Source organism: Anoplolepis gracilipes, chromosome 10 (genome assembly GCF_047496725.1).
Source record: "Anoplolepis gracilipes chromosome 10, ASM4749672v1, whole genome shotgun sequence".
Classification (NCBI taxonomy): Eukaryota; Metazoa; Arthropoda; class Insecta; order Hymenoptera; family Formicidae; genus Anoplolepis; species Anoplolepis gracilipes.
The window spans coordinates 5,407,686-5,430,478 of NC_132979.1; the positions used below are offsets into that span (position 1 = coordinate 5,407,686).

Below are 22,793 nucleotides of genomic sequence, written 5' to 3' on the forward strand. Positions count from 1 at the left end.
AGAATTCGATATTTTTCTGTTAGTTAAAACATCTATATATAATGTATATGTATGTTGGTTAAAACATCTATATATAACGTAAGTGTATGTAAACACATTCGAATGCACAAACACAAAGAAGATAGGAATACAAAAGTTCCACGTTTTAGTGTTCCGATTATTGCCGTTTTGAAGACGAACAAACAATGAAACGCAAAAGTAGAAGAAAGGGATGAGAGAATGCTTTGTCGAGAACCGTGTTGAAAATGAACGTTTTTTTTCTTTTTTATTTTATTACGACTTTATCAATTCATACGTAAATTATTTATATTTTTATATAAAAAGTCGAGAAGGAACAGTTATTAACAGCCGAATGCAATAAATAAATGCATTTACATTGTGTAAAAATTTGCAATAATAAGGAACGTTTTGGTTTTTTCTTTGAATTAAAATCTATGCATGTTATTTACTTTTGCATACTGATAATAATTTAAAAAAAGAACCAAACGTTCATTTTTATTGAACATTTTTACACAATGTAAATGCATTGATTTATTGTGCTCAGCTCTTATTAGTCCTTTCTATTTTTTCCTTTTTATATTCAATATATCTTTTTCTTATAACGTGTCTGTGAAGTTGGCACGTCATTCTATTAATTTTTAAAAAATAATGGGAGTTCTAGTAGCACTTTTCATAGTTCTATAGTTCCTGATAAAAATTAAAAAAAGTTCCGCATTTTTAATATCAAAAATATCGAAAATAAAAAAAGGATTCTCATAGAGCAAGATACTCTCAGTGGTTTGCCTTCCGAGAGAGAGGTGGCGATCGAATAAATTCGATGAATTCTTATCAGACTTGAACTTGAGTTCTTCGACATTGAAAACAGGCACACAATTCACTCTGCCACGCTCACACATATTTATATTCAATATCAGAGCTTTTTTCAGTTTTGTGTTACTCGTTTCAATATTTTTATGGTTTCAATTTATACATATAGCCAAAAATTATCAAGAAAGCTTGAATAAAATACTCAGAAACAAGATTAATAATAAAGAAATATAATAATAATTTATTATATATATATATATATATATATAATTGAACTACATATTGTTGTATTAATATTTAATTTATGTTTTATTTAAATAATTTAATATATATTTTATTTCATCTTGAGTGAAATATTCGAAAACAAAGATAATAATAAAGAAATATAATAATTATTATTATTATATAATTATTATTATATATGTACATGTATATATATGTATATATAATTGAACTACATATTGTTATATATGTATTAATATTTAATTAATATATATTTTATTTAATCTTACATATTTTATTTTTAATTTCTCTTTTTAAAATAAACTAATAATAAACTGATATTAAATTTATTCAAGAGTATTCGGAAAAGGTTCGCAGTGTGTTATCTATTTTTAGAATTGTTTGTTATAATAAAATATTAGTATATTTTTCGCGATGAGATAGAATTTGCAATGTATTCGAGAGGCGAGAAAATTACGGAGTCTCTCACGTTTTCCAAGCTGGAAAGAATACTGCACGTTCAGGACGTGAGGTGCGGAGTGCACTTTCTTTCTACGAAACGATATTTGTTTTCTCATAGTATGGAAGAAGTTGAGTCGATTGTGCCGCGAAATATAAACGACATTGGACGCTTGTCAAGTCGCTTACTTTGCATACTTCGGTTTCTGTTCGCGGTTGTACCGCGTCATCGTACACATCGCATACAGAATTGGACGTGGTTATGCAAAGAGCTGCCAACTACTAATATCCTTGTTTTTCCGGATTTCCCAATTCCTTCCGGCTTAAGTTAAAAAACTCGCCAAAATAATTTTAATTAAAATACAAAATTTTTAAGTGTCATTTCCAACTGTCTCTCTCATATCGATTCTCTCATGAATATTTAAACAAAAATTTTCGAAAAATAATTACTTAAATTCCAACAATCATACATGTTAAACCAATAAATTTTTATTAGCAATAATTTACATGATTTGTTCATTAACTGCATAAGTAAATATTTCAATAATATTCTACGCTTTTGATAAATATCAATTATATTAATATTTATTAATATCTCTTTAATAAATGTATCACATATACTAGTGTATATTATACATACGTACATCATATTTGCTATTTCCAACTGAAGACAACTTGCAACAAGAAATGTGTCCCCTACATTGGTAATATAATTAATAATTCCCTGCACGTTCGCGCGGTAAGCATACGGCTCGAGTTAAATTCTCAAGTGTATCGTACTTGACTGCGTTAATAGAAAATAACGTGATGCATCCCGGGGCGACCGGTGAAGTTCGGTCGTTTGTTTTAATCCGATTCGAGGGTCGCGCAATAAAAAGTTGGTCTTTATTCGTAAGAGGGGGAGCCGACATCGCGTCGCGCTCGCATCTGTGTATCATCGTCAAATTAAATGGCTCGTATCTACCGTCTTATTGGACCGTAAATTTCGATCTAGACGCGCGCATCAAGCTATAATATAATCGGCGGAACCGCTCATTAATTGAGATAAATCGCCATCGAAATGAGATCCATAATATAGTTCAAAATTGTATTACAGAACGATATATATATTAAGCTACAAAGCGGAACAATCATGTTGGAGAAAATTACAAGTATATTTTTATATAAAGAGTAAGCATTATATATTTTCAACGTAAGGATTCAATTAGTTCTTGAATAAACTGAAAATATAAAAGTCAAAATAATTATTCAAAAACATGCTAATTGTGGAATATCTTGTATAGCAGTTGTGATTTACTTTGAGAACAATGTGAATTATCTTTTGATTAATGATATAATTAGACATGATTTAAACGAATCGTGCAACCTGGCAGTTTAGGATTCTTAAAAACTTTGCTTATAAGGGCTGCTTTTGAGAAAAACAAGTCTATATTTAACACTATAACGAACAAACGTCGCGACATTTCAGGGTGAAAGTACAAGAGTTGAAAAGAGCACGTCCGGATACAATCGTAGAATTGGATCGCGAGAGATTGCAATCGCGTAGTCGGAGAATGCGCGGTCTTTAATGACATCTGGCTTTCGAGTCTGTCCGTGGCGATCGACTATTCGCAAAAATCTATAATACGAGGAGATAAGCCGTCTTCGTTGCAACGATACGCGTCGACAACTTGTTCAAACTAAAGCAATTACACTGCACCGGCAAGAAAGTTTCGCCGTGCAATTTAAGTACTTCGGCTAAGTGAATTTCGTCGAAAGGTCGTCGATATTAGCGCCGAGAGCGAACTTTTTCCCTTTTGCTGCGCTGACTAAACAGATACAAAAAATTTATCATTATTTATTATAATCTGGTCTATCAATAAATTTTCCTCTTGCTCTCTTGCATTTTTGCTTATAAGAATTAATTCATCAATATTTTTCATGCATCACTTACATATCTTTATCTTGAAAATATTGAGAACATCGGAGAGATTTAATTTGTAAGGGAAACTACTTATTTATTTGCAATTTGAACTGAATTTCTACAAGTGTACTTGTTTCATATACATATAATATTTACATTTCCGAGATATATAATTGCTACAAAAAGAGATCATTTTCAATTTAATTTAGAGATTCTCACATTTACTGAATATATATGCACTAAATGTGCGAGATACATGCTAAAGAAAGAATAAAGATTATGGAGATTAGAGAAATGAAGATAAACCATGATAGAGTCATGTAACGCGATGCTTTGAGGATCGCTCGACTGGGCGTGGATAAAGCGAAGCTTTGTCATCCTATATGTGAGGTAGGAAGAGGTTGAGAAGATGATGTTTAGTCACGTGAGCGCGAGTCATCAGCGCAGGGCTGACTAGAATAGCGAAGGACTCTTCGTCGATGAGGGGAAGACGTTTCCGTCTCGTGAGCGTTTGCCGTGGGCGTGCACGAAAACTAAAATCGGTCCGGAAATCTATGCCGGAAATAACTGGTCTCGGCGCCGTCACGATCTTTCACGTGGATAGGCCAACGTGGGCAACAAACAAAGGCAGAAGTTTACAGCCGCGAACGACGCCTATTGAATTTTGAACGCTTGTGCTCTTAATAGAGAGATTTAATCATGTCCTCGAAATAGCGCGCGCTGCGTAACAGATACCGCGAATATCGTCGCAATTTTAGATCATTGTGTTTCATCTTATCTCGCATTCAAGATTGCCAAGGTTAGAGTAACATCGCACTGCGTGGCAGATGCATTTGGCATCTGCCACGCAGTAACGGAACGGATAAATAGGTCAGATTCGAGATTAAAAATTTTTAACCTACTTTAGTTTAAACTTCAATTTTAATTTTCAATTTTAATAATTTGATTCAATATCGAGTCCTCGATTTGTTTTTTTTTTTTTTTTTTTTTTTTTTTTTCTATAAAGTATTACATGCAACAAAAGATTAGACAAGTTCTAATCCTATAACCTGTTCCTACTGTGTTCCTTACCAATTTTCGTATTGTTATTTTAGTCGGCGAAATTAATGCCGACCTTGGCATTTTAATTTGCACTCCGTGAAACATCTGTGCGAGACGTAACGTTAATAAGTGCAATATAAATGCAATTCGCACGGGTGAACTTGGTAGCATAAGAAGAGCCGAGCGTTCGCTTGAATCCCTCGCACCGACGCAATTAAGGGTCAAAGTCGAGAGAGTCTGTTGGATGTCGGAGGAACATGAAGAGCGAGCCCGGTAAGACGAGCCCGAGTGTCGTTCAAGTGGCCGATGAAAGGTCTCGGCACTTGTTGACCAAGCCGAAGGGTTATAGCCAAGTCTTATATATTGATGTGTGATATGACGCGAAGAACGCCGATGATTAACGATCCATAGATTCATAAATAAAAAATTAGAATGAATTGGAAATCTTCATCATCGTGATGCGAATGCCTCGAAATTTTTCGATCTTGAACTAGGAATCTTCCTCTTTAAAGATAAAACGATATTTTAGTATTGAAAATTTAATCTCTATTAAAATCTAAGCGAGCCTTCAACGGATATTACACTCTTTCTCATACATTTTAATCAAATCTTCAATTAGAAATAATTATCATTATTTTTGTAATTAAATATATATTAAATTAATTTTTAAATTAAATAAACTAAATTTTATATATGTATATATATATATATATAATTATTTCAATTATTATTTTATACACACAAGAGAGATGTATCAAGAGATCTGATGATCTATAAAGTTATCATTCGGAATATATGTATTTTCTCTCTTTATGCATCACTTTCGAGAGGAAAGTTTTTTAATTCCAAAGTTGAATGCTTTTGAGAGGCTTCTGCGTGACGATAATAAATCCTGATAGTGATTCTTAATTTCCGCGACAGTCATACGGGTTTCATTCATGCGGGCATTCGAGCAAGTCTTTACGGTGCGCTGCATCGCGCACCACCGTTACAACGAATCGCACACATCGTAATGCACACATGCAACGGCGACGGCGGCGTCGATGCAGCGCGGACACGCGCACTCCGCTCTCTCACGGGCCAGAGAGTCACAGTCACGGTCACGCTTCGAGGGTTGGACATTCGATATAGGGCGAGCACGGTGGGAGCGCAACGTTCGGAGAGCGTGAATGAGGGAGAAGGAAAGAGAGAGAGAGAGAGAGAGAGAAAGAGAGAGAGAGAGAAAGAGAGAGAGAGAGAGAGAGAGAGAGAGAGAAGTGCCGCGAGGTCGTCGAGAACTCATTGATTCCTCTGCATCTCTATCGCCATTTCTATCCTCGGGTTAGGTTTTCTTTATCTCTCTACCTCTTTCTTCATCGTCAATTTCGGCGCTTGTAAATTGCAATTAAGCGCTTTTACAAATGTTTGCGTACTGGGTATTGTCATTAAATAATAATTACTTTTTATCCAAATTCTTTGTTCAGAGCGCATTAATTGATTGTAATTTTTTTTAAATTTATTTTTATGTGATTTAAAAAAAAAAAAAAATAGACTTTTGTTCTATAGAAGATAAAAAGCGTCAGTTAATAATATATACTTTATTCTAGTATTAATTAATTATTAATATATACCTTAATCTATTCTTAATCACTATTATATATATTTTTTTTTTTTCTTACCGATATGTGTCTTTCTCTCTATTTATCCAATCACATCACAGCAAACTGCAATATTATTTCCTTTCGGGAAGTTATTTCGCGTTTTTTTTCTGTTTTATTTCGGATTATTTGTTCCTTTATTGTCTGTGTATTGTACTTGGGTTAAATTACTTCCTTTTTTTCGATCGATGCTATTTGTTCCTGGGGCACAGTTCGCAGAGCACATAATAAACCCCTTTCTTTCACGCGCCCATATTGTGTTGCTCTTCCGCTCTCCGCTGCAGATGACGAACAATCGGGGAGAGTCCATCTCATCGTGCACCTGGACAGTACGCAAACTACGTGCGCGATGACCGACACGGAGTTTCTCCGAGCATCGTTTCCTCGATTCGACGTTTTTTCTGTCCAAAAGCGGAATCCCTCGCGCCTCCAAGTGGAACGTAGAAAGTGCCGGTCGTCGGCGAGTTGTAAAGCGCGAATCGCAAACGATTTCTCTGCGACCGGCATGCGATAGTATTAACTTAAAGGAGCAATTAGCGTCAAGAGGCTCGACCGAGAAATTGCGTGACCCTATTAGCTGAAAGATGACAAAAAATTATGATTATTCTTCAAGCTTTAACAAAGACTGGTCATGCTAGGTGTGCGAAAATGGCGATATCTTAGGAGAGAAAAGTAGAATATCATACATTATTCAGCGTTTTAGGAAGAATAATGTTTGGCGCGTTTCATTTCACGTTGACTAGGATTTATTACCGAGAGCTAAATGAGCTGATGATAACTTTTCGGCGAGATTGTTTAGCAATAGACTCTGTCGTACGCGTTTGCAATTAAAGTGTACATAATAAATGCGATATATCTTATCTGCTTTATCACACACGACCCAACAAATATTTATCTCGTTGTCGAGAATGTCGTGAGTGGGGGGGAGAGGATGGGGGAGGGGGGGGCAATCGTACTACAGTGTTTAGCTTCTGCGTATCATTTTGCGACGAGCCACGCGGAAAGTACGTGAGAGAGCATCCAACTTAAAATTGATCGTTTCATCGCACGTGAAATCTCGTTGAACATCACGCAAAAAGAAAAAGAACAAATTAGAAAATTAAACTTGCAACGTGTAGTCCTGCATAAATCTTAGTAAACGAGAATTTAAGTTTACTTGAAAGTGTGAAGAAAATCGCAGTTATCAAACAAGACATTCCGCTCGCGTGCAGCATCCGTGAAGCGTTCGCGGTTGCAGCATCTCGAGGAGGAAGGATCCTCCGCAGCATCCTCCGGCATGCGGAGGGTGAGACGGTGTAGGAACCGGTGCGTTGTACCCGTCGCGTGTATGTGTGTGCGCGCGTGGGGGAGGGGGGAAAAAGGAGGGAGAGCGGGCGAACCAGCAGTGTGCGCGGGAGGGTAGAGGAGAGTCGGCGAAGCGAACAAGAGTGCGAGAGAGAGAGAGAGAGAAAGAGAGAGAGACCGCGAGAGCAGGTCGAGCGAACGTGCGAGAGCGAACTAACCGGGCCAGGAAGGGGGCCGGAAGGAGGGGGAGAGAGCGCACTCGCGCGCGCGAGAGACCGAGAGGGAAAATCTGGTTGCCTGGCGACGAGCCATCTAGTTCGATCCCAGCCAGCCACCCGACCAGCCACCCTCCTCTCCGGTCTCTTCTCCTCGTTGTCGTTGTCGTCGTCGTCGTCGTCGTCGTCGTCGTCGCCGTCGCCGTCGCCGTCGCCGCCGCAGGAGCGACGACACCGTCGTGCCGAGGGGAACGGTGTTGAGCTCCGCGTTCCGTTTCTCTTGCTCCCGAAAGAGAGAGAAAAGATCCTCTCTCGTTCTCGTCTCCGGATCCGTATTCTCGCGTACACGACGCCGTTTGGCGTCGGTCGGTCGCGTGGGACGCGACGTCCGGTATCGAGATCGTAGATACTATTGTCGGTGCGTCGTTTCCGCTTCGCGGCGAACTCCGGAAGAATCGGAAAAGCGAAGCGCAAAGGCAGTCCGCGGGAGTCGTGCCGTGCGTCGCGTGTGCGTCTACTGGTACAGGGTTCAATATATATCCCTCGGTCGGTCGTCGGTCGTCGGTCGTCGGTCGTTGGTGTGCGAGTTTCCGACGTGGGGACGTTTCCGAAGGACGTCGCGCCGAGAATTATCCCTCTGATCTCGGCGGTGTTACGTCTGTCACTTGGAGGACGTGACGGTGTGGGAAATTGCGAATATCACGCCCTCACGCTTCTTCTCCCTTGTTGGGTGAGAGAGGAACGGGGGAGAGGCCGTGGCAAGTGCGTTTCCCAAGGACGTGGTCCCGGCGCATCTCGCTGGGTTGCGCGCACAGGTGGTGTCCTTCGCTGGCTTGCCGTAACAAAAGCGGGAGGAACTGCGCCCGGCATCGTTTTCACCGCAACGAAATTACGTACGTAATAATAGGTAGTGTCTTTGCCAAGAGGAGAATAAACGGAAATCGTGTCCCTGTCACACGAATTACGTCGACGGAAGAAGGGAAATAATTTAGTCTGCTGCATATAAATAATATATTTATTTATCGCTGATATAAAACGTGTATCAAATCAATATTGCCCCAAAAAGACTCGAAATAAATATACTTTACTAACGATAAGCACTGTTTGTGTCGGAGTATCGCATCAAATTGCATAACTAGATGTGCCATTTCGATGTGCTAATTAGTTTGATCTCTTAAATTTAATAATGCCGCAGTCATAAAAAGAGAAAAATAAAATATTGATTAAAGAACGAGATAAAATTACAAAAATGTCGAAGAAGAATTAAAACGCTCAGGCATCAAAGGAAAATTGAAAAGAAGGGAAAGACACGAAATTGTTTGATCGAGGAATCATTCTATAGAGAACGATAAAGAAAGATAAAGGGGTGGGGAGGGGAGGCGAAGAGGAAGGGGAAAGAGTGGAATATACCGCCGAGAGACAGGAAGAGAAAGATACACAAGGGCAGCCTCTCTTCTGGAGGAAACGAGATCGACGATTCGATCGAGCGAGGGGAGATAAAAGGCGGAGAAGACGAGGATTCACGCGCAAAGAAAATGAGCCTGGACCGCCGTCGCGGTTCGCAGCATCTCGTAAACAGGATCGTCCTGTGGACGGCGGTATCGACGGCGGTATCGACGGCGGTGGCCTTCGATGGAACGCCGTCGTGCGGTTCAACGACTCAGAGTTGCGTTCATAGAGTTACACGACCTTTATACGCGTAAGGTATAACTGATCGCCCTTTGCGTGACGTGATATGTGATGTAAAAAGAGACCTTTTCGTCAACTATATCGCAAGATTGATATCGCAACGATATCGAACTTTAGTTGCGAGAAAGAAAATTGTCATCGCTTTTCCCTGTAAATTTCTGAGAACAAGATCGATCTGAGAATCGAGAAATGAGAAGATGATTGGTCGCGCTTCACATCGGTCAGATTTAGATGAATGCGGTCCTTCGAAAGATACAGCAAGCTCTTGAAGAGGTATTTAAAACGATGATCCGGAAAAGCGTTGAGCGTAAGATCGATCAAGATTAACATGTGAGACTCGTCAATTTATCTCGCAATTGTTGAATCACGGTTTGAGATCGCTTAATCGGTGCTAGATCAGCTACGTTATCGTCATTCGTGATAATTGGGTGCGATAAGAAGAAACTGTCTGGTTGGAGGAAAACGACGCACTCTAGGAAATTTTCTCACATCGCGGATAAAAAGACACGAAATTCAGCATCATGTTCCAGTGCATCATACAACAGAGGAACGGCTGGATCCATCCTTACACTCCCGACACCAAGGACGTCTTTCCAGGTATTGTCGAGTGACCATGTTAATAAATTCAGTATAAACAGAATAGAGAGATAAGATATAAATTAAATTAAAGCGATTACTCGAGTAATAATACTTTGAGAAATAAATTAATATAAATTAAATTAAAGCGTTTGTCTTTTAAAAAGTGAAATATAGCCATTAATCCAGATTCAAGGTAAAATAGTAATCGCGAACTGAATAATTTTGGTAGCACGTACATAATAGTGTAAAATTTTATTGTGCATGTATGTGTAAATGTACGATTGCATATAAATTATAAATTGCATTTTTTATTATGATAATATACATGTTTCACACACACACACATTCTCAAGGTTTTTTTTATTTTATTATTTGTTCTTTGTAGAAAATATTCTCGCCATAGAAAGTTATCAAAATGTGTTGGCAATAAATTATTGGCGACCCTTTCTAAATATAAATTTAACGAATCATATATAATATTTGTTCCATTGATTGTAAGAGCTATTTACCAAACGATATGGTTTTTATACGCGTGTGCAACGCGTGATGTCATGTGTGTAATATAGGAAATTCTATATGACGATACTCAACATTATATCGCGCGATGGCGGTGCGGGCGTTCGTTATAGCTGTATAGAATTTCTAACAGCAGGGATAGGATGCGAGGGAGTGTATGACGCGTAGAAAAATGCTAGAGGCTAGTAGATAACCCGCGCTGATAGCGACGCTCGTATCGAAACGCGGACGAAGCGTGTAAAAGATACCACGTACAATACATGGAGAGAAAAAAAATCTAATACAATACGTCGCAAAAATATATACAATACATTGATATCGGAAATTGCCGTGCGTGTCGGAGTCGTGTCACGGACGTTAACGAGGACTTTGCCTCTCGCGATATGCCTGATCGCCGATAGCTAAATTTCACCGGCGATAAGTTAATTGCCGGTTGATACGCGCGCGAACACAGACGTATTTTTTTCTTCCGGCGAAACGTGAAAGTTCAACGGAGAAAGAGACGTTACGACGGCTACGTGCTCGATGCAAACCAAGAGTACGAATGGTAAGAGTCCTCGACGAAAGCGCTTTGAAGCTTTTCATTTCGCGTTCAATTAAACGCTTCATCGATTTTACAATAGCGCCAGCGAGCTTCGATACACTCTGGTCCGTCAATTAGACGTAATTATACAGGAGGAAGACGATTAAAGCGCTGTCTTGTCGAGCAAAAAATCTTCTCCGAAGCAAAAATTCAATCTTTGATCGTTAAGTTTTACGCATTACGTAAATTTCCTTACGGAAGTAAAATTTTATGATTACAGATTATATTACAGAGCAAAATTGATTAAAATCATATTTAATCCTACCAGTTGTTTCTCTCCGATGAATTCAATTTTTCTTTAATATGTCTGAGTACGTTGGGGTCTAATTGTGAGTTGAGAATTATTAATAAAAATTTGAATTTCTAATTACAAGCATTTCGTATACAACGAACAAATGTCAGAAAATTAGATCAAAAAATAGTACACGAATATTATCAGTCTTTTAGCTTTAAGAATGTTGACTCGTACAGAAATACTGAAAGAGATACACGCGTGTTTATTATATACATTTAGCTAGCTGTTTTATTAGCTGTACACTTTATTTACTATTTTACTATTTGTGCAATGTATTTCCTTTTAACTGCTCACGCATTTAGTACAAAAGAGACGCGGAACATTTCGGTCGATAAACGTGCGTGCACGGCGAAACTCGATGCCAGAGCAGGAAGCCGTTAAATTGACACGTCGGCGTAGAGGAGAAGAGGGTGCGTCATATGTGTTAGGACGCGTTTCCTCTACTACCGTATACAAGTGTAGAACGATGCGATACATACATATATGCATGTACCAAAGATTGCATTAAAACTTGTTTAAATTTTTCAAACAAGTAGAAATAAAATTCAGTGAAATGCATTTTTATTTTATTAATTATAATTAATTCTATATACCTATACATATATATAATAAAAACTATATGTGCATTTTAAAGAGAATATTGAATTTTTGATAAAAATAAAATAGCGACATTTATTTAACGTAAATTATTAGCATAAATTAGATAAAATATGTAAGGTACTAATTTTCTTTTTTTTTTTTTTTTTTTTTTTTTTTTTTTTTTTAATTGTAGATTTCTATTATTTAAATGAATTCTTTTAATTTGAACGGGTTTGTAAAATGTTCGTGCTTGCTGCGTAAAAATACGCTGCATGCGTGCGCTACCGTAACGCCAGTGCGTCCGACGACATAACGGCGCCAATGTTTGCTATCGAATAAATCGTCGGCGTGTCAGCTCGCGTGTACCTGTCCACGCAGTATAAATATAGACCGACGTGGACGACGTAGTGGTGCAACGCGAAAATTTACTCGTCTAAATTCGCTATCGCGCGCGCGACAATTTCTTCGCGTTCTCGTTTTATGTCACATTTTCGCGTGTCACGACAGCTTGAATGAAAACAACGTGATAGTAATAATAACACAAGTTTGAAAACTACAAATATACGTACCGTATTTAGATAAACATTCGCAATGCTTGCAATTATTGCCAGACGACGTTTTTGCAGTTTTTACCGCAAGTTTTATTTTTAAAAAATTAATTTAATTGAGACTATGAAAGTGAAGAAAAAATCATTTCGATATAATTAAGAGCAAACTTTACAATAAAAACGCAAAGAAAATATGACTCGCAAAAAAAAAAAAAAAAAAAAAAAAAATGCAAAACTTTTGTTATTTGTTTCTCTTTTGTATATATAATTTATCTGACGTGAGATAGATAGTCTCTCTCTTTAATATACACAAATTTCAAGTTAAGAAAAGTTGAATGGGAATAGCGCGTAGTTTGTAGGCGTGGCGAATAAACTATATCGGCGAAATGCAAATACACGATAATCGTTCTAGTTCATCGCGTGAGCTCAAAATCAACGAAGATTATCAAAGCTTCCACAAGCAGGAAGCTTTCACGCACGACCATAAACGATATATATATATACATAAACATAATAAAGTTCGAGAGTTTGCTCTCGCTATATCCTATTATGCATGATAAAAGCAACAATAAATCTGTCTCGGATAAAAACTCCTTCGACTGTATTATAGTTATTTTTTGAATGCAACGATCAGGATACATATATAATGCATTAAAATCGGCACGACCACGCATCTTGCTACATTGGAAATTGAATTCTGAATATAGCTATATTATTATATTGTAGTCAGCGTTTTTTGTTATTTGGATAAAAATATCTTGTTAATCATTTTTCTACTTGAAATTGCTTTATCTTATTTTTATCTAGATTATAAAATACATATTATCCTCGATATCAAAAGAAGTGTTCTTTAAATTATTTGAGATAATTTTTAACCTAAACCTACATCGGTAAACACATATTTTTATTTTAAAATTTACATTTAAAAATAGATAAACAAAACAGATTGACGAGGAGACAATGTGTGATTCCGTGATACATCCCGCGTGTGCAATTATATCCATATTCCCGATGTCGATTTCTGATTGTTCCGTGTCAGAATGTTCGATATCAAAAGCAGCTCTCGCGATGCAAAACCGTCGCTACGAAACAAAAGCCTGGCAAAATCTCGTCCACGATCGATGTGGTCGTCGCTTCCAGCAAAGAATTAAATAATCGTCGCTCTCACCCCCGATATCATCGAATAAAATGCAATTATTCGGCCAGCGTTTCTCTTTTTCTGCGGAGCACTTGTGCAGCTAATTCATTTTACCCGTAGTTTTAATTGCTCTTTTATTTTATACCTTTAGTTTATTCTTGTAACTTTTGCTGGCATTAATCAATTTCGTAACTTGTGAAGGATTTGCGCATATTAATAAATATTTAATATACAAATAAAAAAAATGTACCTATAATACTTATGTGTATAGATTCTACAAAATTTAGTTTAAAAATTAAAAAAAAAAAAAACAAAAAATTCTCAGCTTCTCCACCGAGAACTGAGAATCTTTGACTTTCGAGAGAGTATTACGTATTAAAAAACTGAATTAATTAGAATATACTTTACAGTGCATTGTGTGTATGACATAATAAAAGGAAATAAAAAGTTCGCAGAGACGCGGTTCTCGCCGGTCGCCGTTTCTCGCGGTCGCATGGCTTTTTTTTCTCGAGCATTCTCGCTAATTGCTTTGTACGCGACAATTGCGCGGAGCATGATAGCGACACCGGTGGCGTGACAAATTGAATTCGCGATCTTTGGCCGCATGCGAGAGAACTGCGCGTTTGGTTTAACCGCTCAAATGGCAGCGCCAGAGTCTGAAGAGAATTCCAATCCAAGCGAGAGAAGTTATTTCGCCAATTAATTTTCAATTTCGTCGATTAATCGTCCCGATAGCCTGGCGGAAACACTCTCGCTATAGGCCATAATTGCATTACAGCTGGACGCGAGATCATGACGAGTCGAAGAACAATCTTTATCCGGCATTATCGAGAACTTTTGTATTGTGCTAGAAAAAAATTATGTTGGCTTTTCTTTATATAAAATTATATCATTGCAATTAGAATTTAATTTTAATTTTTATAGCATTTAATTCTTTATGTGCGTCTCGCATATATTTTATATGGTTTGTAACTTTCTTGATAGTGCTATAAGATATACTCGTAATTAATTGGGTACAGAAATAGATATGATGTCAGAGGGAGAGAGAGGGAGATCACTTTTTTGATAATTTAAATTTATTTGTGTGTGTGTGTGTGTGTGTGTGTGTGTGTGTGTGTGTGTGTGTGTGTGTGTGTGTGTGTGTGATAGAGATCGTACTTATACTTTGCAGAATTTAGAAGAAAAAAAAAAACGCGCGAGAGAGAAAGCATCAGTTTCGCTAATTAATTCCTAATTCCAGCGATTAATTCCATCGCGTTTGAAACTTGAACCTAATGATATTAACTCTAGAAATGTAATCAACATCTCTCGACTTATTCCGTTTCTCTAAAACGGACACGCGATGAAAGACGAATCTCTTCTCGTTGACATTGGCTGGAAATGCGATCGCGCACGCGTTTTTCAGTCTAATCCAGCAAGTTTGCTTCGCGCAAAGTTTCTGCTTGCTCTTCTCGCATTCCGCTCATTTGCTGCCAACCCATTTCAGTCGACTCGATTCAGCGTAACTGCCGTGCTCGTAACAATAGATGCGTTACCAGCGTTGCATTCTTACGTAATTATTCTTCGAGAATCGAAGCTTATAAATAATTCTGCGCGGCACGGTTTTATTAAGGCGAACGAGCGCCACCTCCCCCACGATTGTATTTCGAATAAACGTAGGTCGGTAATTAGCATTGACTATAGAGAACTGTGTCAGTTCGGAAAAGTATCCGTAATCCTTTCCTCAGCTGCAATCGCTTGTGGCGTCGTAACTTACTTTCAGGGCCTTTTCAAAACGCGTTATTTTAAGTCATTTCAAGTTTGCCTTGAATCTCGAGAGATTTGATAAATTTGAAATCGACCTTGTCTAGGCGAAAATTTAGGCTGTGATATAATTGAGTCACAACAATTAAAAAGAACTTTATTCCAAAAATGTTGTAAAAAAAGAACCAAACTTAATTTTTTTTTTTTCTGAATAATGAAAACATTGACCTTGACTTTAAATTATATTTTTGATTACTGAATTATTTGGAAAATAAATAAAGATAAGACTGTAAGTAGTGGAAGTTTATTGCTAGGCGAAAATTTAGGCTGTGATATAATTGAGTCACAACAATTAAAAAGAACTTTATTCCAAAAATGTTGTAAAAAAAGAACCAAACTTAATTTTTTTTTTCTGAATAATGAAAACATTGACCTTGACTTTAAATTATATTTTTGATTACTGAATTATTTGGAAAATAAATAAAGATAAGACTGTAAGTAGTGGAAGTTTATTGCTTTTAATAAACGTTAATGTGAACTTAACATATACTAGAAATTTAAAAGTATTAATTTTTTAATTACGCAAATATTGCGTTGAATATTCTGTTATAAATACTGTCTTTACAATTTCTAAATAATTGCTACATATTGGTTATAATTATTGTAGGTTTGTTATATCTTCTATTAATTAACTAAACTAACAATAAATAGTGTAAAATTATTTATGAAAGCAAATTATAATAGGAACAAAATGAACGAAAAACCCGAATTCGAGTTCGTGTTCATCTTCCGTTGCAATCGCGATCGATGAGATGAATGTAAAATATTCAATATCCATAGTTATTATCACTTCGGTTGCAAGTGCGTTTTCATTATCACACGAGCTCTTATAGACGAGATTATTTTCTCGTTTGCGAAATGAAAACACAATGCGACTCTTCTGGCATTCATTTCGGTATGTGATTTCATATCATAATATTATCTTTGCTTCCAAATGCTATTAGCAGATTGTGCATAGATTTTTGCATTTATCAAAAATTAATTACGATATTCTCAATATTTCGTAACGTAGATGAATTCATCGACACGTAAAAGCAATGAAAATTAATTCGGATTAATTATCATCCATCTTAAAGTCGCATTTCTTTTATGTGTGTGTGAAAATGGACAAGCGTTTTGCGATTTTGTCCCGCGTGAAACAACACAAATTTATCGTTGATGAGTTTTTGCGCGGTGCTGTAATTACGCACGTCAGAGAACGTGCTCGCGTTCATGACAAATTAAACAGCTGTTTTCTGTCGTGCGCGCCAGCGCTTCAGCTTCTCTTCACATCGTTAAAACGGTGAATTACTATCGCGAGCGCGATTGCAATTAGAGGAAAAGGAACTCGAGGCTTATTGGGAAATCAACGGGCCAGAAGAAGCGAACGGCAATTGAAACGAATCCTTTTCGAACGATGGGAATCAACAACTGCCGTTCGTGTCAGTACTGCTTCACTTCCGCGTACATTTTGTATTACAACTTGATTTGTGGCTCGATATTATAAAGTGATATCTTTAAAAAGAGTTTTTCAACCAATTTATTTTATGATTTGATCAAAACGATAACGATGAAATATTAAACGAAGAATATATTTGTGACTTTTATAACTATACTACATGTGTGAGAGGTATTTATTATTTCTCTTTTAATATCAAGTTTTTATTTTATAATAAGTATATATAAATTAATTATATAAATGTCAATCTATTAATGTTAATTATAAAATATAATATTTATATATATTGTCTTATAAATATATACATTATATTAATTATTTATAAAATCTATGATATTAACATAATTTTTAACTACTCGTAGCTTTTATGGAATTTTAACTTTTATGATCTTATAAAATATATTTCTAAAATCAGGTAGATTATATCAGTCGGGCCCAACCGACGATTATGCAAGAAGGCGCGGTCGCAATTCTATCGGTGACCTTTATTAAACTTATCGAGGGGGCATCGAACTATCTTCCGACCCGTCATTGTTGCTGGCTGCACTCTTGAAGCTGGTCGCACTGACACGCACACAGCAGATCAGCTTGACACAGTTATTCGAGTATATCAGAGTTAAGATAACGAAAGGCACAAGTCGTAGTCGACGCAATAACCACTTGACGCTTCCCTTCAATACGCGCAGGAAGGAAGTCGATAGTCGACAGAGAAAGAGAAACATGCGCTGCATATCAAGTCGTATGCCTTATATACGAGCGCGTGTGTTTGTATGTGTTAACATCATTAAAGCGCGCGCTTAAAGCGAAACACATTCTGATGTTACTTTTGTAGCCAGCGCGATTAGAGTCAAAAGACGTGTTAAAAACAAAGTAAACGGCACACAATTCGCAGAATATTTTATTTATAGGAATTTATAGGATGTTTATAAGAAATATGGGATATTTATAAAAAGAGAGTTGCATAAAAATTATTTAAAGTGTGTGTAATGTGTGTTATACGTGATTATATTTTTATCTTTAACGTGTGAATTTTTACACTAAGCTTGATTATTTCAAACTGATGTCAAAAATATATTATTTAAATAGAAAGTTTATTATATTTTTATATATTTTTTATTCTCGATGTTTTTATTTCGAAAATTTCTTCTATCGACGCTCCATCTTTCAATTATATTGTATCGATCATTTTTCTCGCGATTACAGTAGTAGATATCAGAAAGATATCCACTGCATTTCGCTTTGGATGAATAATGCAAACTTAATTAGAGCAGTTGAAATATCTTCCATGAAAGTATTGATTTAATATTTAGAAAGGAATTGAGAACCATGAAATTACATCCGGTAAAATCTTTACTTGCTCTGCCCTTTTCAGTGTTGTATGAAAACATCGTCAAACTTGTAAGTCATTTTTGAAGGACGCGTAGGCTGTACCGGAAACACGCATCGCAACGTGCATTACGGGAGAGTCACGTTGCTAATGCAAGAATTTCCAGCAATTACCACGTTGATAAAAATTCACCGAAAGCGAAATTGAGAGAATAGAATTTAAAGTTTTTGAGGCATTAACTTAGAAAAACTTTCGTACGTGTTGCAGAATTTTATCCAATGAAATGTGAGCGATATGTGTGAATTGTATTCGCAACTAGAGTTTGTGAAAAATGAATAAATTGCAAAATTATAAACGCAGGCAAAAAATTGTTTTTAACAAATTACTATATTTTTACTTTTGATTCAAAACATAGAAATCTACATTTTAAAAATCTTATAATTTTAGCAATGTCACGCGTTTCATTTTTTTTTTACAGTAATTTAAAAAATGTTTGATGATTTAATACAAATATCATAATTTGCGTTAAATTATTTTAATTTGATGCACACGAAAGAAACTAGCTTATCTTAATTTGTGTAAATTTAAGAATTCTTTCGATTTAATTAAGCGTGGGAAGTTTAGTATCCAGGAGCAATTGTGAGCGAGCATTATATGTTAATAGTTAATGTATACACTAAGAAAGGGCCAGAGAATTAGAGAAATTATGTGCTTTAAGCGTCACATTTATCTCGGAATTTGTCATGGTCACGAAGCACGTATAATGACGTATCGTGACGTGAGTACACAAATAAACTTAATTATTCAGCAAAACTTAAGTTTAATTTTCGCAATTTAATTTTAGTACGTAATTCGTACAACACTCATCGTATTCGTTTGACTCATCTCTATCAATATTGATTCTGTTGTCATCTTTTCACGAAAGCTTAATTTTGAGATCAGACTGTCGCGATCAACTCGCGTGCGCGATTAAATTTTGCATATATTTATATTTATATTTTATTTATTTTGGGTTAGCAAAAAGTAATTATGTTTTTTGCAATAACATTTCTCAATACAAAGCACTGTTTCTAAATTATAAAATATATACACATTCTGAAAGCTGACACTCAACGCGTGACTTAAAAACAAATAATTACATTTGATTAAATTTTTTTTAGTTGATTTTATTTTGCAAAAGGAGTAAAAAACATGCTTTCGAGCAATTATGCTTGTTTTATTTCTGTAAAGAGAAAACGCTTTATAAAATGTGATAGAAAATCGTTTTCAATGTTTGTTATGTTTTTTTTTTATGAAAATAATTGATCGAAAATATCTTTTCGTTTATTCAACACGTTTACTATTTTTAAAATAAGGTTTCAATTTTTAAAAAATTTAACTGAACGTAATGATTTTTTTCTAATTACGCATAGAAGTTGTCAGCTTTTAGAATATACATTTTTATAAATGTACATTCTAAATATATTTAATATATATTTTTATAAATGTATATTTTATAGCTTAGAAACAGGGCTTTGTATTAAAAAAATACATAAACGTCATCTATTGCAAAAGAAAAAAACCGACACTACTTTTTAGCTAACTCAATATTTTTAAATTATAGGCACGGTATATTTTTTCGACATAGCCTTGGTTTCACCCGTCATTATTATTTCTTTCATTTTGCACCCGCCGGATTTCCCGATTATCGTTCCGAGCAATGCATTGTGGGCGAGATTACTAATCTAGGCGGACGAAAGCGCGAAGATAAAATTGCACGCATTCGCAACCTTCTATTCGAGGAATTTTTTAAGGGGATCATTCGCGTTTACAACGCACCAATCAATGTCAAGCGAAAGCAATTAAAGTCTCTAGTCAGTGTTATTCTTGGCTTTCTCAGCTCTTTCAACGCGCAACTCTTTACCCATTATATACAACGTCGTCCCCCTATACACGATAACGACATTGCCATTATTATTATCGAGGTGTCTGTAGCCGTGCTTCGTTTGCGCCGATACCTCAGCATCAGTTATTGATTGCTCATTATTACGCTGAATTATACAGGAACGTCGTTTCCACGGTCGCAAACTATCTCTTCCTCGAAACAAAGCAACAATTGTGCTGCCTTTTAAAAGAAAGAAAGAAAAAAAAAAAAAAAAAAAAAGAAATTACAACTGTTTTTTTAATTTGCTTATCTTTAATATATCATACTTTTGAGCAATGATTCTCGATTTAATTCGATAGGTATAAATAATAATTTACTAGGGAAAATCACGTGGCGTAATCAACGAGCGCAATGTCAAGGGCGGGGCCCTTTGAGGCGATTCACCGTGCCTGCTTTCCGCTCGCGCCTGCTCGACCGCAACACACACTGTCGTTTACGCGCGTGTGCGTGAGAGAGCGTGTGTGGGCCCCCGGTGACGGTGGTAATTGTGGTTAATTTAACGACGGTCAAAGCAGTCACTGCCTGTCCTTACAAGCCAGTTTACGCGACCGAGTGCCGAGCGCCGGGTGCAGCGCAAAATCTTGCTCTCGTCGAAATCACAAAACGGTCCGCGTTTCCGTTTCGCCTGTTACATATTATTGGGAGTTGTACCGCATAATATATCGCGTTGCGAGAAAATTGGTAGAAGGGGCCGCGGGGAAAAAGTGGCTTGGCGAAATTCACTAGGTCGATTAATCATCGAGAAGCTAGTTCGGAAAACACGATAGAAGTATGTATATATCCGAGAGATGAAGGTGACGTAGAGAGAGAGAAAAAAAAAGTGAATTCTCTTCGAAGCTGATGGATAACCGAATGAAAGGTTGGAGTCTGTAGACGATGCGAGATGTAATTGAGTTTAATAATTTTACTTTTTCGCACGTTTATACACCGAGTTCATCAGGATGGAATAAATAGATGATTAATTAATTAAACCTTTATATATGGAGAGACAATTGACTTCTATAAAGAATAATATAAATTCTAATCCAGAATAGTAATGAGAGTATTATGATTTTTATCTCAATGAGATGCATAATATCAGTGAAATAAAAATCGGCCATGTTCTAAATATACACGCACAAGTACCGATATACGTGAGACCGATTTATAGTAAATCATCATTATCGAACGATTGATTGACGTGAGTACGAAACGGCTATAACGCTATATGTCGATAGTCGACATCGTCGATCGACGATACCCGATCGAGTCTCCCGACTGGTATCCGAGTCTCTCTTTCTCTGGCGATCGCCAGTAACGGTGATCGCTTCGTGCCGGTTATTTCGCGTAATCGACGTCGTTTAACACCTGCGGCTGTTATCGCTAGAAGATCGATCTGGGCTGCGCAATCTTGCGAACATTTTTTTTTTTTTTTTTTGCTTTATAGTGGAAATTAGAGTCGTGAATCTCGAGCAACGTGAAAAAATCGGTCGGTTTTGCTTCCCCGATGTTGATCTTGTTTGGTGAATGTGAACGTCGAATAATATTCTGATGATAGTTGAATATATAAATTCATAGCTGTGCCAATTAATTGCTACGTACTTTCGCAAAATTGCAAGAAAAAAAAATATACACCGAATAGTCGCATGTAGCCGGACGATTTTACCATCGAGTATTAATTTGGAGTTGAGCTTTCACTTGGGTATAGAATTATTGTTTTACTGGAATTTTTTCGACTTCAAAGGCGCGCAAATTTGACGTTTTTAGTGTAGTATGATGTAACGAATGTTAAATCACGAATACAATTGATGGAGTAAACAAGGTATCGTCGAACGATCGTCTGGCTTTGATTTTTAACGTCGAGAGTGATTAACGGATGTCGAGAGTGCGATATGCGATATAATCAAATAATGGAGAGAGAGAGAGAGAGAGAGAGAGAGAGAGAGAGAGGGAGAGGGAGAGGGGTGTGTCGCCCTTCCTGTCGGAATGTGAAATTATTCCCACTTCCTGCCTTCGTTTGCTCGTTCGAGAGGTTTCTAGGTTCCTATCGACAATTATGGGAGAGAAATTATATGAAATATGTATTACATATGTATATGTATATCCTTATGTTGGAATTACACGTGGCATTATACATAGATATACATATATATGTATAGTTTTAAAGATATACTTGGTTTTACCCTCAAGGAATTTTGTATACAATATAACGGAAAAATTTCAAAGAGAGAAATAACGCTGCCATTTGTCAAATAAATTCTTCTTTTGTAACGTAGTTTTTTTTTTCAATATTTTCGATTCGGGAAAATAACAGTTATTTGCCAAAAGTTGGCTTTCAATATTTGTTAACATTGTTGTCGAGCGTACGTCATGTAATCTATTGTGCAACAGTCATTGATTTTTCTGCCTTTTTTTCTTTAAATATTACACAAATTTCAGTGTAATCTCATCATCTACTGAGAAAAGTTTAAGGATCGTAATAATTTAGTGAATTTATATAAAAGTTTCCGCTTATCATATTTTCCTTTTCAAGTTCTTTTTTTTTTTTTATTAGATCAATTTATTTGATCTTTTGAATAATTTCGATCATTGTTATCCATTCATTGTATTCATCTCAATCGATAATAATACGATACGATCTATGACCGAAGGCATTTGATATTCACGAAAGTTCACACAAACTATATTTTATTCTTTGAATTATCAATTCACCGGACAATCGTGTCGCCGTGCGCTCTCATAAATATTCAATCACGTAACTGGAGTGATCTAACTGATTATGCGGGGTCGATTAGATGTGTGCGAAGCGGAGGAGCGCGATGTAAAA

At 36.4% G+C, this 22,793-nt stretch overlaps 1 protein-coding gene across 5 annotated transcripts in view; it reads left to right on the forward strand.

The window, feature by feature from the left end:
* LOC140670418 (SLIT-ROBO Rho GTPase-activating protein 1) overlaps positions 1-22,793 on the forward strand; it is a 63,353-nt gene that overhangs the window by 11,996 nt on the left and 28,564 nt on the right. The window contains exon 1 of one of the 5 annotated variants that reach the window (XM_072900995.1): positions 7,041-9,854. The exons of 1 other annotated variant lie outside the window; for it this stretch is intronic. In XM_072900995.1, coding sequence (XP_072757096.1) covers positions 9,779-9,854 — 76 coding nt within the window. In that variant the 5' untranslated portion in view covers positions 7,041-9,778. Of the gene's footprint in view, positions 1-7,040; positions 9,855-19,534; positions 20,873-22,793 lie in introns of those variants that run through there. 3 more of the 5 variants (XM_072900996.1, XM_072900997.1, XM_072900998.1) reach the window with 3 other exon arrangements.